The 12,773-nt window shown below is 35.1% G+C and overlaps 2 protein-coding genes across 2 annotated transcripts in view; one reads left to right on the top strand and one right to left on the bottom strand.

Moving 5' to 3' along the window:
- The window catches only part of LOC120624199 (eIF-2-alpha kinase activator GCN1), a 40,028-nt gene extending 37,833 nt beyond the window's left edge, over positions 1–2,195 (bottom strand). The window contains exons 1-5 of the mRNA XM_039890592.1: positions 2,115–2,195; positions 1,938–2,040; positions 906–1,101; positions 614–794; positions 13–177 (exon numbers count right to left, since the gene is read on the bottom strand). Of these exons, the coding sequence (XP_039746526.1) occupies positions 13–177; positions 614–794; positions 906–1,101; positions 1,938–2,040; positions 2,115–2,129 (660 nt within the window). The 5' untranslated portion in view covers positions 2,130–2,195. The remainder of the gene's footprint in view (positions 1–12; positions 178–613; positions 795–905; positions 1,102–1,937; positions 2,041–2,114) is intronic.
- Positions 2,196–4,252: 2,057 nt separating this feature from the next.
- Positions 4,253–10,166, top strand: LOC120624579 (protein starmaker-like). Its single transcript, XM_039891215.1, has 6 exons — positions 4,253–4,568; positions 5,823–5,988; positions 6,625–6,687; positions 7,777–7,915; positions 8,559–8,712; positions 9,093–10,166. The coding sequence occupies exons 1-6, from the start codon at positions 4,443–4,445 to the stop codon at positions 9,951–9,953; spliced, it is 1,509 nt and encodes a 502-aa protein (XP_039747149.1). The 5' UTR covers positions 4,253–4,442; the 3' UTR covers positions 9,954–10,166.
- Positions 10,167–12,773: the final 2,607 nt, after the last annotated feature.

Below are 12,773 nucleotides of genomic sequence, written 5' to 3'. Positions count from 1 at the left end.
AGATTTGCATACCTTATGTGCTGCGATAAGAGCTTCGTCACTAGTATTTTTGACATGGCGACAGATTGCAGAGAAACCAACACAGACTTGAGGGCCGGAGTCAGATGGTTGTGACAGCAACACATTCATCCATTTGGACAGCCTCTCACTACCCATTGCCCTCCATAAATTGTGCAACTAGAATATTAAAAAAGCACCACTAAAATCTATCACCTGATAATATTTTCTAGGTGTTCATCCAAGAAAAAATTATGAAAAGTTGAGAAACCTTTGTTTCTATCAACAAAGTTTATATTTAAGGTAAAATGGTGTGACAGATAACCAGGGTAATAGCAAAAAGTTATGCTCCTAGGCTCAAATAATAATTGATCAAAATATATTGACACATACATCTCAAGATTTAACACAAGTAGGTAACTACCAGTTCTTCTTCTTTAGAACAAGAACTAACAGTTACTTAAGCTACAAACTGAAAGTACAAAATATGCTATGTGTCACTTACAAAATACGCGATTATTTACAAATAACAGACAAGTCAATAAACTTTCCATAGCAATGAAGATCTTGACTAAATATTAAGACAAGCAAGTAAATTTTTGTAAAAAAATATTACCAATGAGTATCCCTTTTCATTTTTCTTCTTATCCCCATAAGCAGTGACAACTGCGAGCAGATTGGCCTGGGCCAATACTAGTGTGTTATAGTCCAGTGCATCCTCAGAGTCCTTTAGGGCTCCTTCCACCAGTACTGTGCTCCAGCGCAGTGCATACAATCCTGTTTGACTAGTGTTTTTCCTTGGCAAACAAACAAAAGAAACCTTAGAATTGTTGCACGGTAACAAAGTAAGTTTTCAAATAAAACACAATTTCATAAAACTTCACAGGGAATTCCACAACAAAACTTACGATGGTGCTATATTCTTAAGTTGTTCAGAAACCTCGAGTAGTGCAGGCAACAGGCTCTTCAGAGTCCATTCTTTGTGCTGTGTTGACAGGTAGGCAAGTAAGCCTTTCACATAGGACTGAGAAGTGGAGTCTCGATACCGGTTTAGTGTCAATAACAACACTCTGCACACATACCGTACTGCTGGTTCACTTATACCTTTACAAATGCATTAAAACCATTATTATATACATATCTAATATATTTAAACAACAATTTTTGTATAAATAAAAATATATTTTATGTATCTCAGAAAGATAACGATGTAGTTTTGTATTTAGATAAAAGGTTTTGCTTTAAAGTTTATCTTAATAGGTGTATCCTGTAAATATGCAATTTAACAGAAACATACTAAAAAGAACCCTGCATATAGGACAATGAAAAAGATAAAGTGTTGAAATAAGTTTAGCAAAAGAATTATCAGCAACAAAAATCTAATACAGGTATTGTTAAATCTACAGCAGTCATTGCATGGTTCATAATTGTCGTTGGTTTATCAGCTCTTTATAGAATATATTACAATTGCTTTCTTAGATTTCTACTACAGAAAATTAAGATATTGTGAGCGGTGACTTCATTGTGTTTCAATCAAGTCAGCAGACAAACAAGATAATTTCAAACTTTATCAAGCACAATGTTTGGCGAAAGTAGGGAGCAATATTCTTATGTAGGATTGACTCTGATAAAAGTTTTAAAAAATATTAGATAGAAATTTTTTATGATTGAAAAAGGTTATTAAAAAAAATTTAAGTAAATTAAGAAGATGTATTAAAAAACGTTACAAAGCAAGTACAAATCAATAGGCGTGCCGGTAAGTACAGACACGCGCAGTGGATCAAAATATTCCGGATCAATGCATGCACTTGCGATGGATGACATTCCCATACAAATATTCAATAAAATCAATACAGCTAGCCTGCCGGGCTAGCTGAAACTCCACACACTGACGGTTGTTTATTTGTTTATCTTTACACTGTTTCGCAGACCGCACTGACCTGGAGTTGATAAAACATTCCGAATTTCTTCAATTACTTCACGTCTTCCTTTCAAACTTGCGGTCTGAATTTTAAATGGAATATCCTTCAATATCTTCAAGACCTGGCAATAAACGCATCTGGTTAATATTCGGCTACACCTTGTTATGATAAATCTTGTAATGGTTTTGAAATTACCTCAGAATCTGCCATTTTTCCGAATCATTCAGAATTTCAGAAAGAACGGCCTGCAAAAGCACACGTCTTGCTAGACACACATTACAGACTAAAAAGAAAAAAAATTAAAAATAGTCATACTGACAGCTGTCACAGCTCTCGGAAAGTTGGAGCTGTTGGAAATAATAATGTGCTTTTTCCAAGCTACTTGACACTGGCTAAGTACATTGTGCTGTTTTGGCAAGAAAAGCCATAATTCAAAAGAAGAAGAAGAAGGAAATAATGATGAAGATCTAGTAATTATACTACTATGTACTGATCGTTAGGAAAAAAATCTGACCAATTTGTAAGTGTAGGTTAGGAAATATAAAATAATGCTTGTTTGAATCTGTGTCAGCGCGCCATTTATTTCCCACCGTGACGGCGTGTGGAGCTGAGGGTTTTCTGGATTTTATAACAAATAAGTACAGTGTTTTGTGTAATGACTAGGTTATTTTATGTTCATAAAGAAACAAGAAAGCTATTTTATCAATTGGATTTGTGAATTTCATTGTAGACTTATACTTCTATAAATAGCACTATGATAAAGATAAATTATTTAGAAAGCCAATGCCGTTTACGGAAACATGAAAGGTGGAATGGATATTTTTTTATACGCATTTCCCTCAAAAGTGTCGTAAATCTAAAATTTTTAAAAAAAGAACGGCTTTTAAATTTGAACTGTTTGAAACTGACATTTAGATTTTTGAAAATGGATTCAGAGGTTAATAAGCCTTATCGATGAGTATTGAATATTGATACAGCTGATTGTACTGTTGACCTAAACCTTTATTCAGCTGGTATAGAATCAAAACTTTAGTTTCACTACATTTTTAAATAATAATAACTCCTAGCGTCATAATTTAGTAACACTTTATGTTAGAGAAATGATCGATTTAGATGTTCCAAAGTGGGGATTCTACATAAAAAATCGGCAATTGACTTACCGTTTTTAGTTTTTATTTTATAAACCATATCGTCTGCCATCATCACTATATAATAATAAATATACTACGAAAATACACACATCGCCGTTTAGCCCCAAAGTAAGCGAAGCTTGTGTTATGGGTACGAAGATGGCTGATGAATATTTTAACGAATAACATACATAAATACTTAGAATATATATATATATATATATAAACACCCAGACACTGGAAAACATTCGTACTATGGAGGGTAGAGGTAAGGAGAGTCATCTGTGTATATGAAAAAGTGTCGTCAAAATGTATTAAATTAGGATGGCGCCACATTTGCATCAGGGTAACTCTTAAAAGAAGCGCCAAATATAAATATTGTTAGAGTAGGCTTGAAAAATAAACAAGGAAGTATGGAGATACAAGGAAGTATGGAGATACAAGGAAGTAAGGTTATATTTACCACAATATTTTGTACAACGTAAGGTGTTGAAATTCTCAATAATTAACTACTTTAGTCGATAATGACATTAAATTTTTTAACTCGGCATACTTCAATTCATCTACGATTGCTTCATTCATACCATACCCTGTGCATCCACCAGCGCCATTGTGGAGGATTTTTGAACTGTTATTTAGCGCATACACTGGACACTTTTTCAACTTTTCTCCCATATAAGATGACTCTCCTTACCTCTACCCTCAATAATTCGTACTTATCGAACCCACGGCCTTGGGATTAGAAAGCAGGGTCGCTGCAAACTGCGCCAATCGGCCGTCGGCTTTATAGCAATATCAAATCTTGTGACAACAAAAATAACTAATATCTATTTCTGTCATCCTATCAAGCCGAGTAAAAAGAGTAAAAAATAATACATTTCGTTGCTATTTTAGTCCTGATTCCATGTAATTTTCTTTGTTCTTAGGTATTTATTCTAAAAATGCAATTTGTGTAGGCGAGCACATGGTTCTATGGTGAGCACTGTCAGAGAATTTCAAATAGTTCCTAGGGCTAGAACCCAGAGCTGAAAAGCTAAAAGCAATTTTATAAACTCATTGGTCCTTGGTCCTTACTCATTTGTCAATGATCACTGATCAGTGATCACCTAAGAGTAAATGTATAGTGATCACATACCAGTGGTCAATGATCTTTGCCTGTAATGAAGGGGACAAATAAAAAAAAACAATTGATAAACATTGAAAAACCCAAGATTTTGCGTGTAAGCAAAAAAATAATTAATATCGTGTATCGCACCATAAGGCAATGTGTGGCGCGTGGTGTTTTACGTAATAGCGAGAGATCGTCGGATTAACTTTATTCAGATTTTGTTCACTGATTAACATTCGTTTAAATTTTCAATTTTTTAATTTTACTACTGAACAGGTATTTTCTATGCAAAGTGCAATGTTTACAAGACAAGAAGAGTTGTCTGAATTACGGAGTTATATAAAAGATGTTGACATAGAAGTAACAATGATATTACAAAGTCTGCAATGGGATAGAAAGATTTTATTGCAGGTTTGTTTACTTAGCGAATTTCCTTTATCACAATAACTTGTGCTTTATGAGATCAATCCCTCGCAAATTGATGACCTTCATCCACAACAGGCCTCCATTGAGACGTCTATATTGGGATAGTATATTCTAATTGTAATTTAAACAACCATACTCCCACATAAAAGGTGCATATCTACTCTTTAAATTAAAACTAATTTGATATATATTGAATATAGTGCTGGAGATCTGTTTCGGGAGATAGATACATTTTAATTTAATACAATTAACTTAAAAGCATCAAGCCTGACTTAATAGCTGTAGGTACATAAGATTTCCATTGAAAATGGTAAAAAAAAAAGACGGGTTGCACTCCGGGAGTGCCGGCAGAAGTGAAAACTTGATTATTAATTAACGTTGAGCATGTTTGATATTTTGGAATGGTTAGGGAATAATTTTGCACCAATTGCTTTATCAGTATAAAAGTACTATCATTTATGTGGTAGAATACAATATTCATTTATTGCGCTATCGTACACAAACATGACAATTTATATTACATTAAAAATTTAACACTTTAAAACTATTACAATTATTTTACATTAAAAAGTTTATTTCTCCGAAAAATCAACTTTCATCCATAATTTCAACGACTTTTTCACCATCATCATTACCAGAACTATCATCGCCAATCTCTAAAACTGATACAAAATAGTAAATAAATAATAAATAAATAAATAGTAGATAGCTGTCTACTCTCCACCCGTCTTACGCTTTTTCGATCAGGTCACGTGTCCTGACGCGAGTTTAAGATTTTATACCCATTACAGAAAAAGTGCTCAACGCCGCTAAAGAAGTTTTCACTTCAAAAATTCCCTTGTGTCATCAAAAAGTAAGATCATCAAAAGTGTGGCCAATTCATCTGCAGAACAAATGTAAAGAAACAATTGACAGATACATAACATTTTTGTCATTCTAGTATTTTAAGGATTAATTTTTATTTTTATTTATACAGTAGACTAAACACTTGAAGAAAGACCTAACATTTGTTACCAATTAAATTGGCCACACTTAGCTATTTACACCATGAAGTTTATCTTATATACCTTACCTTATACCTATACCTTATTGAACATAAAGTTTGTAGGCACAACACCACATAAGTTTCACTCGTATTAATGAGCTGCCTAGAGGACAGCCATTCAGTTTTAGTCCTGTGTGTTAAATTCAGTGTAGGTTCTGCATTTAACTGAATTGGTGCCAATACAAATGTTCTAGTGCACACCAAAGAGTACTTGCAAGTACAACTCAAACCACAAAGTCCCACCAGAGAAATTAAAGGAACATGAAGAAAAATGTTTTCTCAAGTCTCAGGGCTATGCACAAGATGATCTTTTCCTGCCCGATGTATTTGATCCTGATTCCAATACAGTCTTTAAACTTTGTAAGTAAATGTACCTTCTTTATTTTATTGAAAAGCTGATATTTCTTATTTTATAAAGATATATTAATAATAGATACAAAATATCTGAAATCAATTTTTACATATATTTAGGGGCAGGACTTATAAGATTGCTTGAATCTGTCACTGCCTGAATCGGATAGATTAATAAATCAATAAATATACTACGACAATACACACATCAGCATAGCTTGTGTTATGGGTACTAAGATAGCTGATGATAGTTTTTTTTATTAATATGATACAAATAAATTCTTATAATATACAGATAAACACCCAGCCACTGAAAAACATTCATGTTCATCACACAAACATTTTCCAGTTGTGGGAATCGAAGCCACAACCTTGGACTCAGAAAGCAGGGTCGCTGCCCACTGCGCCACTCGACCGTCAAAAAGTACTGATGTTATCTTTAAAAAAGTTAATTCACTTCAACTTTGTCTTATTCTTCTTCTAAAGGGCCTCTTTCTGTTTCATGTCTGGTTGGAACCATCTGTTGGAAGAAGTTGTACAATATATTGTTTTTCTGATTTGAGGACTACTGGTTAAAATATAGAAATAATAAAGGATTTATCTTGTATTAAAAGTGGTTATCAATATAAATTATAATCTTTGCAGCATCACAAAACATTGTGGACATCTTCAACTATGCTTCCAAGACTGATCCAGCTTTTGAAAGAGGTACAGTAATATTAGTTTAACAATAGACTAAATTATTGGAAACAATATTATATGAGTTAATATATTTAAATTTTTTAAACTATTACAGTACGCAATAATCAATTTCATCTGGCTTTGAAAATCTATATCCTTTTTCATGCTGTATCCTTTAAAAAAGTTTTTAATTTTAATTTGGTTACAATGTGATGTTTACTTATAAATATTTGGTTTGGCTTTGGACTCGCTTTACTGCAGTTCCACACCAAAATACAGTTAGCTTTGCCAGACGAATGTTATGTATCTCAAGGCTTGTTAAGGCAGAAATTGACTAGCTTGAAACAACTCAGGACTATTTAGTTACAAGTATTGTTGTATATATATATTTATATAGGTAATGAAATATTTTGTACATATATGCACTACCCACCTAGCTTCTGAGTTTTTTTTATTTGCCATTGGATAGGTTGCCTGGAAGAAATTGCTATGAAGCAATAAGGCAGCTAATTTGTATACATTATTTTGTTATACTTTTCTTTTTTATATACTTTTTGTGGTGTGCAATAAAAGTATATTCATTCATAAATATATATATTATTCTTCAGGCCAAGAGGGTAGACAGTCTTGTACTATTCAAGCTACTACAGTTACATTGAAATCTGTGTTTTTAGTGTCTAATTCATAAACAAAACCTTGGGTTGTTCCTAAAAAGGTACAGATTTTATGATGCTTACATTTGTACTACTGAACTTTATTGGGTCATGTTCTTTGCCGGCTTTGCTCTCATCGAGGCACAGTGACAAGTGCCGACTGCGTGAATGTACATGAGCACTTACCCCCACTCGTTTGCTCGTACTCTATCCTGTGTTAGTAGTTTACGCCCGAGGTACAGTCTTTCGTGAATGTTAGCAATTGTTGCTATTGAACAAGAAAAGAGTTTACACGTCTCTGCTTGTGAACGAGCCTACACCGGAGACTTCATCGAGAGACTTGGCGAAAGTAATCGAAAGGGAGTGCACGTAAGCGCAATTAGATATACCTGTTTTATAATATGTATATTGTTTTAAAAACAATATAATATGATAAAAGCACGTTCTTAACTCAACGACGAAGGTGATGACGCGGTGACGTCGCATCCGCTGACCTTGGGGCGCCTGCAGGCGGCGTACTCCGCGGACGAGCGGCGCGCCATCTACGACGCCGTCATCGCCTCCCGCCCGGCGTGCGACGAGCTCGCCGACTTGGCGCTAGGGTGAGAATCTTAAAGTTCTTTTGACCAGGTACATGTTGACCACCTCGCCGACACAACAGTGTGCTGTGGTAGAATTTGATTATCCATCTTTTATTCAGCAACTAATAACTGAGTATGCTGTTTATTAAATTATCGCATTTATCGATGTTAAAGAGTTCTAACCGACATCTGTTATCAAGATTTTAATCACCAAGAAAATGCAAATAACTGTAATTTTTCTGTTAATCTGGTCACAGGCGTCCTCGTTATTAGGTGCCAGAGGTTCAGATCTCAAACCATTCTTGCTGCTCTAATGTGAGCTCAACGATTATGATCACACACTCGACAGTCACCTGAACGTGTTGTCCTGTACTAACTGTAACTCTACACTAGTTTTGAGAACAGATTTTTGCCCCACCCACTTTGTAATTTATTGTCGAACTTGCTTACAACGAGACAAACGAGAGCCAGCTGTAGACTTTTGCATTAAATAAAATTAAAAATACAAAATATTGAAATCTGTTGAGATAAAAGTAACATCAACAAATGAAATCGACGAATTGATGAATACTTCTTCTGACCATCGAGAACTTGTGAAATACTCTTCTTCTCTTTGATTGAGGACCATTTTGATTGTGATAACAAGTTTGATGTCCTCGCGCAGGGATGCGGGCGCGGCGCCGGAACAGAGCAAGCGCAAGTCGAAGCTGGAGCAACTGGCAGAGCTGCGAGACTTGCGCCGCCGACGCGTTAAGTACAGGGTGGCGGTGCACTCGCGCAACTACTCGCACACGCTGCGCGCCCTTATCGACACACAGGTAAACTTCTCGTTAGTCTTTAATTTGTATGTTGCGCCCACGACCACCGCATTTGTTTGCCATTGCTAAAGAGTCTATGTTACTTTCTGGATCTAGTCCAGATCAAGAGATTAAAATAACATTTCTCTATCTAAAATCACGCCAATGAATTTTTCATTGATTTTCGAAAGAAGTGCTTACTAACAAACCCTTTATTCGCATGTATAATATTATAGAGTATAATTATTCTTGTTAGGATGATTATTTTTGGCAATTGCCGATATAAATCTTTATAGGTTTCAACAAAGCAATCGTATTAAATATTTTTGAAATTTGCACAAAATTTTAAATTTATTTATGTCAATTTATTTATGCTGTCACTAATATGTTCAAATAAGCAGATGGAGATGTACGCCGAAGCACAAGGTCACGTAACCAAGCCACATGGTGCATCCGATGATAAATATCCTAAAACTGAAAAACAGCCAGAACATTCCTCAGACGAGAACGATAATGAACACAGAGGATTTTCGAAAAAACACAGATATGATAGCGATAGGAAAAATGATCATAGCGAACACAGAAGAAAACGTGTTTCTTATGATGATAACCATTCTCGAAAGTTCGAGAAAGATAGACGTCAAACTTCAGCTGAAGAAAGAATTACGCATGATAGTTATAGAAGAAGAAAGCAAAACGGAACAAAGGCTGGTTATAAAGAAGAAAGAGATGTTGAGAAAAGAAAACGTGCTTATGAGGACCATACAAACGCACAAGCGTTTGAGAAAGGGAGATACAAAACATCTAGAGTAGAAAGAGAAAAGCCTGATGACAATGATGAAAGCAGAAGACAAGACAGATACAGGGATTATTGTAGAAAAGACAAAGATGTTAAACATAACAGTGAAAAAAAATTAGAAAGGACCAGCCATACTAAAGAGGAAAAAGATATATATCGTTCTAGTTTAATCGACAGCCACAGAGGTCGTGAGAGCGAAAAAGAGGGCCCATATTACAAAGATAAAGATAAGAATGGTATTAAGAAAGGAAGAGATAGATACACTTCCAGTACAAGGGATATTCAGAAATATCGCGAAAGCGAATGGGAGGTACGATATGACAAAGATAAAGCTAGGAATGATGTTAAACAAGAACGCGATAGATATAGTTCAAAAGACAGACACAGACACCGCGAGAGCGAGAGAGAGGAACGATATAACAAAGATAGAGATAGATATGGTCATGGAACTGATACAAGATAATATAATCATGAGCTGTATAAGAAGTAAAGAAAGCTATACAGAGAAAAGACAGAATTAAAAACTACATGTATGCAGACTACCTACGTTTCTTTGTAGAAGTATTAAATACTATGATGACAATGTTAAAAGTTTTTGTTTTTATAAATAAATAAGCATTAGGCACCGACATACATAGTAGCAAAAAGTTTAATCTATAGCGAAAGTTGATGTATCTGTAAAAATAAAAATACTTGTAGTATATAAATATATGTTACCCGCCCGCCGCGCCGGTGGTTTCCGAGAAAAGAAAATTAGGAAAAACAAACAGCATAAATATAATTTGGTAATTTTGTACGGGAATCGCTGCTTCAGATTCCTTTGAATTTGCGTTCTTTAGGTAATACAATAAGCATGACAGTAACAAAGAATGGCTAAAATAGTGTATTTATCTAATGATGTATCATTCGTGTAATATGATAACGTATTTTATTTATATTCGAAGTGAATTTGGTTTTATTTTCTATAAATAAAACTGCAAAATGTAGCGATCCAACATGAGGCAGAATTCAGAATTATGACATCACGTCTATAAAAATATAATTTTGTACCTCAATAATATTTTATGCGAAATTAGACAGAAACGTAGGTTGTGTGTTGGCGGAAAATAACATTATTAAAAATAATTATTCAAAGTTCAAAAATTTCATAGATTGAAAAATAAATTAATAAGATCCTGTTTAGTAAAACCTAAGAGTGAAACATTGAAGTCGTAGCATTCAAATGATCGCCCGGCGTGTGCCACGCTTTGGGTAGGTATTTATAATATGTGCTAATTTCTCGATGACACGCACGACTACAATCCAAGTCATTAGTCAAGTAGCGTTTCACTCGTCTGCATATTATTATGCATTTATTTTGTTTCGGTAGGTACGTACCTCATCAAGATCGCCAGCTTATTACTGCCCTGCCAACCCCTCTCGGCGAGATTAATTTTCCAATTTCTTATTATCTCTGGTTTAAAGGTCGGCTATGGTCTTGTAAACAAGATCGACGTATCCTACTAGGCAGGGGGGTAAAACAACGCCGATTGAATACCCAAAATAATTTTGACCCGCCGGGAATCGAACCTAGTGAATTGGGGAAATATCCAACCCTAGAGGTTTGATATTTACCTAGACTCATTAACTGGCGATCCGTCGTCGCAGCGATCAATTGCACGTAAATCGCAACGTCTAATAGCAGTGTCTCGTTTGGGTCAGGATGTGACATCACACAGAAAGCTCGTGCAAGTAGAAAACCCTAGTAACTCGTGCAAATAGCATGTGCTTATCGCTTGCAGTAACTTGTGCAAGTAGCTAGCACCATTAGCTAGTGTGAGTAACTTTGGCTAGTAGCTTGTGGCGGTAGCTCGGATAGAGAAGATGGATGTATCGTCTCATACAGGTGCAATCCGTCGTGTTCGACGGATTGCCCGGTGTATGGAAACTTTAAGTGCAAAGGTCTTTATATCCTAAACGACGTTATTATGCAAATAAAACAATTAAATTAGCATAAAAACCACTGAATCATTGTGTCTAGGATCTCACATTTGCATCCCTATTATATAATTTTGCTGCGAATAACGGAGATTTAGACGATTTAATTTCACAAATAGCTAATTTATTTGTTAAGGAGATCCAATAACGGTTGATTTATATAATGTTCCGTGTTCGATTATGCAAATAAGGCAATCATTGTAAGAGAAAGGGGCCAAAAAACTGTTCTTCGCAGATCACGTTTATATGTAACGTAAACAGTGTGACAGGCTTAGAGACTGCATTTCACACATTCATCTATCTAAATATAATATTGTTAGTTTATTATACATATATATAAATAAATATATATATGTATATTTATATGCATCACCTACTGCTCTCTTCTTGAGCTGTGTTTTACGCCATTGGTTGCCTGGAAGAGATCGCTATGTAGCGATAAGGCCGCCGAATTGTTTGAAATCTTTAATTTTTCTATATGCTTCTGTGGTGTACAACAAAACTGCATTCATTCATCCATTAATTTATTAATCAAATCAAGGGCAGCAATGGACGTCCATCGGTTGATACGATGCTGATAAGTTTTTGAATGCTAAGTAGGTGACTGGATTGATACAGGTTGTGCGATTTCACGGCGAAGGCCGACGGGGATGCGCAGGCGCAATGAGACTGTGACGACTGACGAGCGCAGAGCATATCATCTATTAGGGCTGCCAGATGCATCCCATTTCACAGCGTCCTTTCATAACACCAATGGTGTAACTTTTGTTTGTACCCAATTAACTTTGCTCTGTAAGTATCGATGCTGTGATACGAATTTCCCAGAACTTTTATTTTAACTCGCAGTTCTTCGTTAGACTTTATTATGGTTTATTGCAAGTCCCGTGGAAAAAGTTTGCATTCCTGGGATAAAGAGTAGCCTACGTAATACTCTCTGCCCTTTCATTAACTATCTATACCAAAAAATCATGTTAGTTAGGCCGTGAAACAAGGAAAAACAAGCAAACACACTTTCACATCCCTACTAATATTATAAATGTGAAAGTAAGTTTGTTTGTTACGCTTTCACGCAAAAAATTCTTAACCGATCCTCATAAAACTTTGTACACATATTCTTGGAAGTGTTAGAAGTAATATAGGATACCTTTTATCCCGACATTTAGCTCGGTTCCTTTGGGAGAGGGGATGAGTGTTTGACGATCTTACACCACAAATTCAAACAAATTATAACCGATTTAAATAATTATTTTTGTACTATAGAGGTTATAATATATGTTTAATTTTGCCCAAACTGTGGTTGGAGATA

This window comes from Pararge aegeria, chromosome 6 (assembly GCF_905163445.1).
Source record: "Pararge aegeria chromosome 6, ilParAegt1.1, whole genome shotgun sequence".
Classification (NCBI taxonomy): domain Eukaryota; kingdom Metazoa; phylum Arthropoda; class Insecta; order Lepidoptera; family Nymphalidae; genus Pararge; species Pararge aegeria.
The sequence above is the reverse complement of the archived record's forward strand: the minus strand, read 5'-3'. Positions and strand labels throughout refer to the sequence as shown.

What these genes read in the sequence shown, in the direction of transcription:
- LOC120624579 (XM_039891215.1), top strand. Translation starts at nt 4,443, where the DNA reads ATGCAAAGTGCAATGTTTACAAGACAAGAAGAGTTGTCTGAATTACGG. An exon ending in CAATACAGTCTTTAAACTTT is followed by an intron (nt 5,989 to 6,624) that starts GTAAGTAAATGT and finishes TAATCTTTGCAG; the next exon opens with CATCACAAAACATTGTGGAC. An exon ending in GCGCCCTTATCGACACACAG is followed by an intron (nt 8,713 to 9,092) that starts GTAAACTTCTCG and finishes TCAAATAAGCAG; the next exon opens with ATGGAGATGTACGCCGAAGC.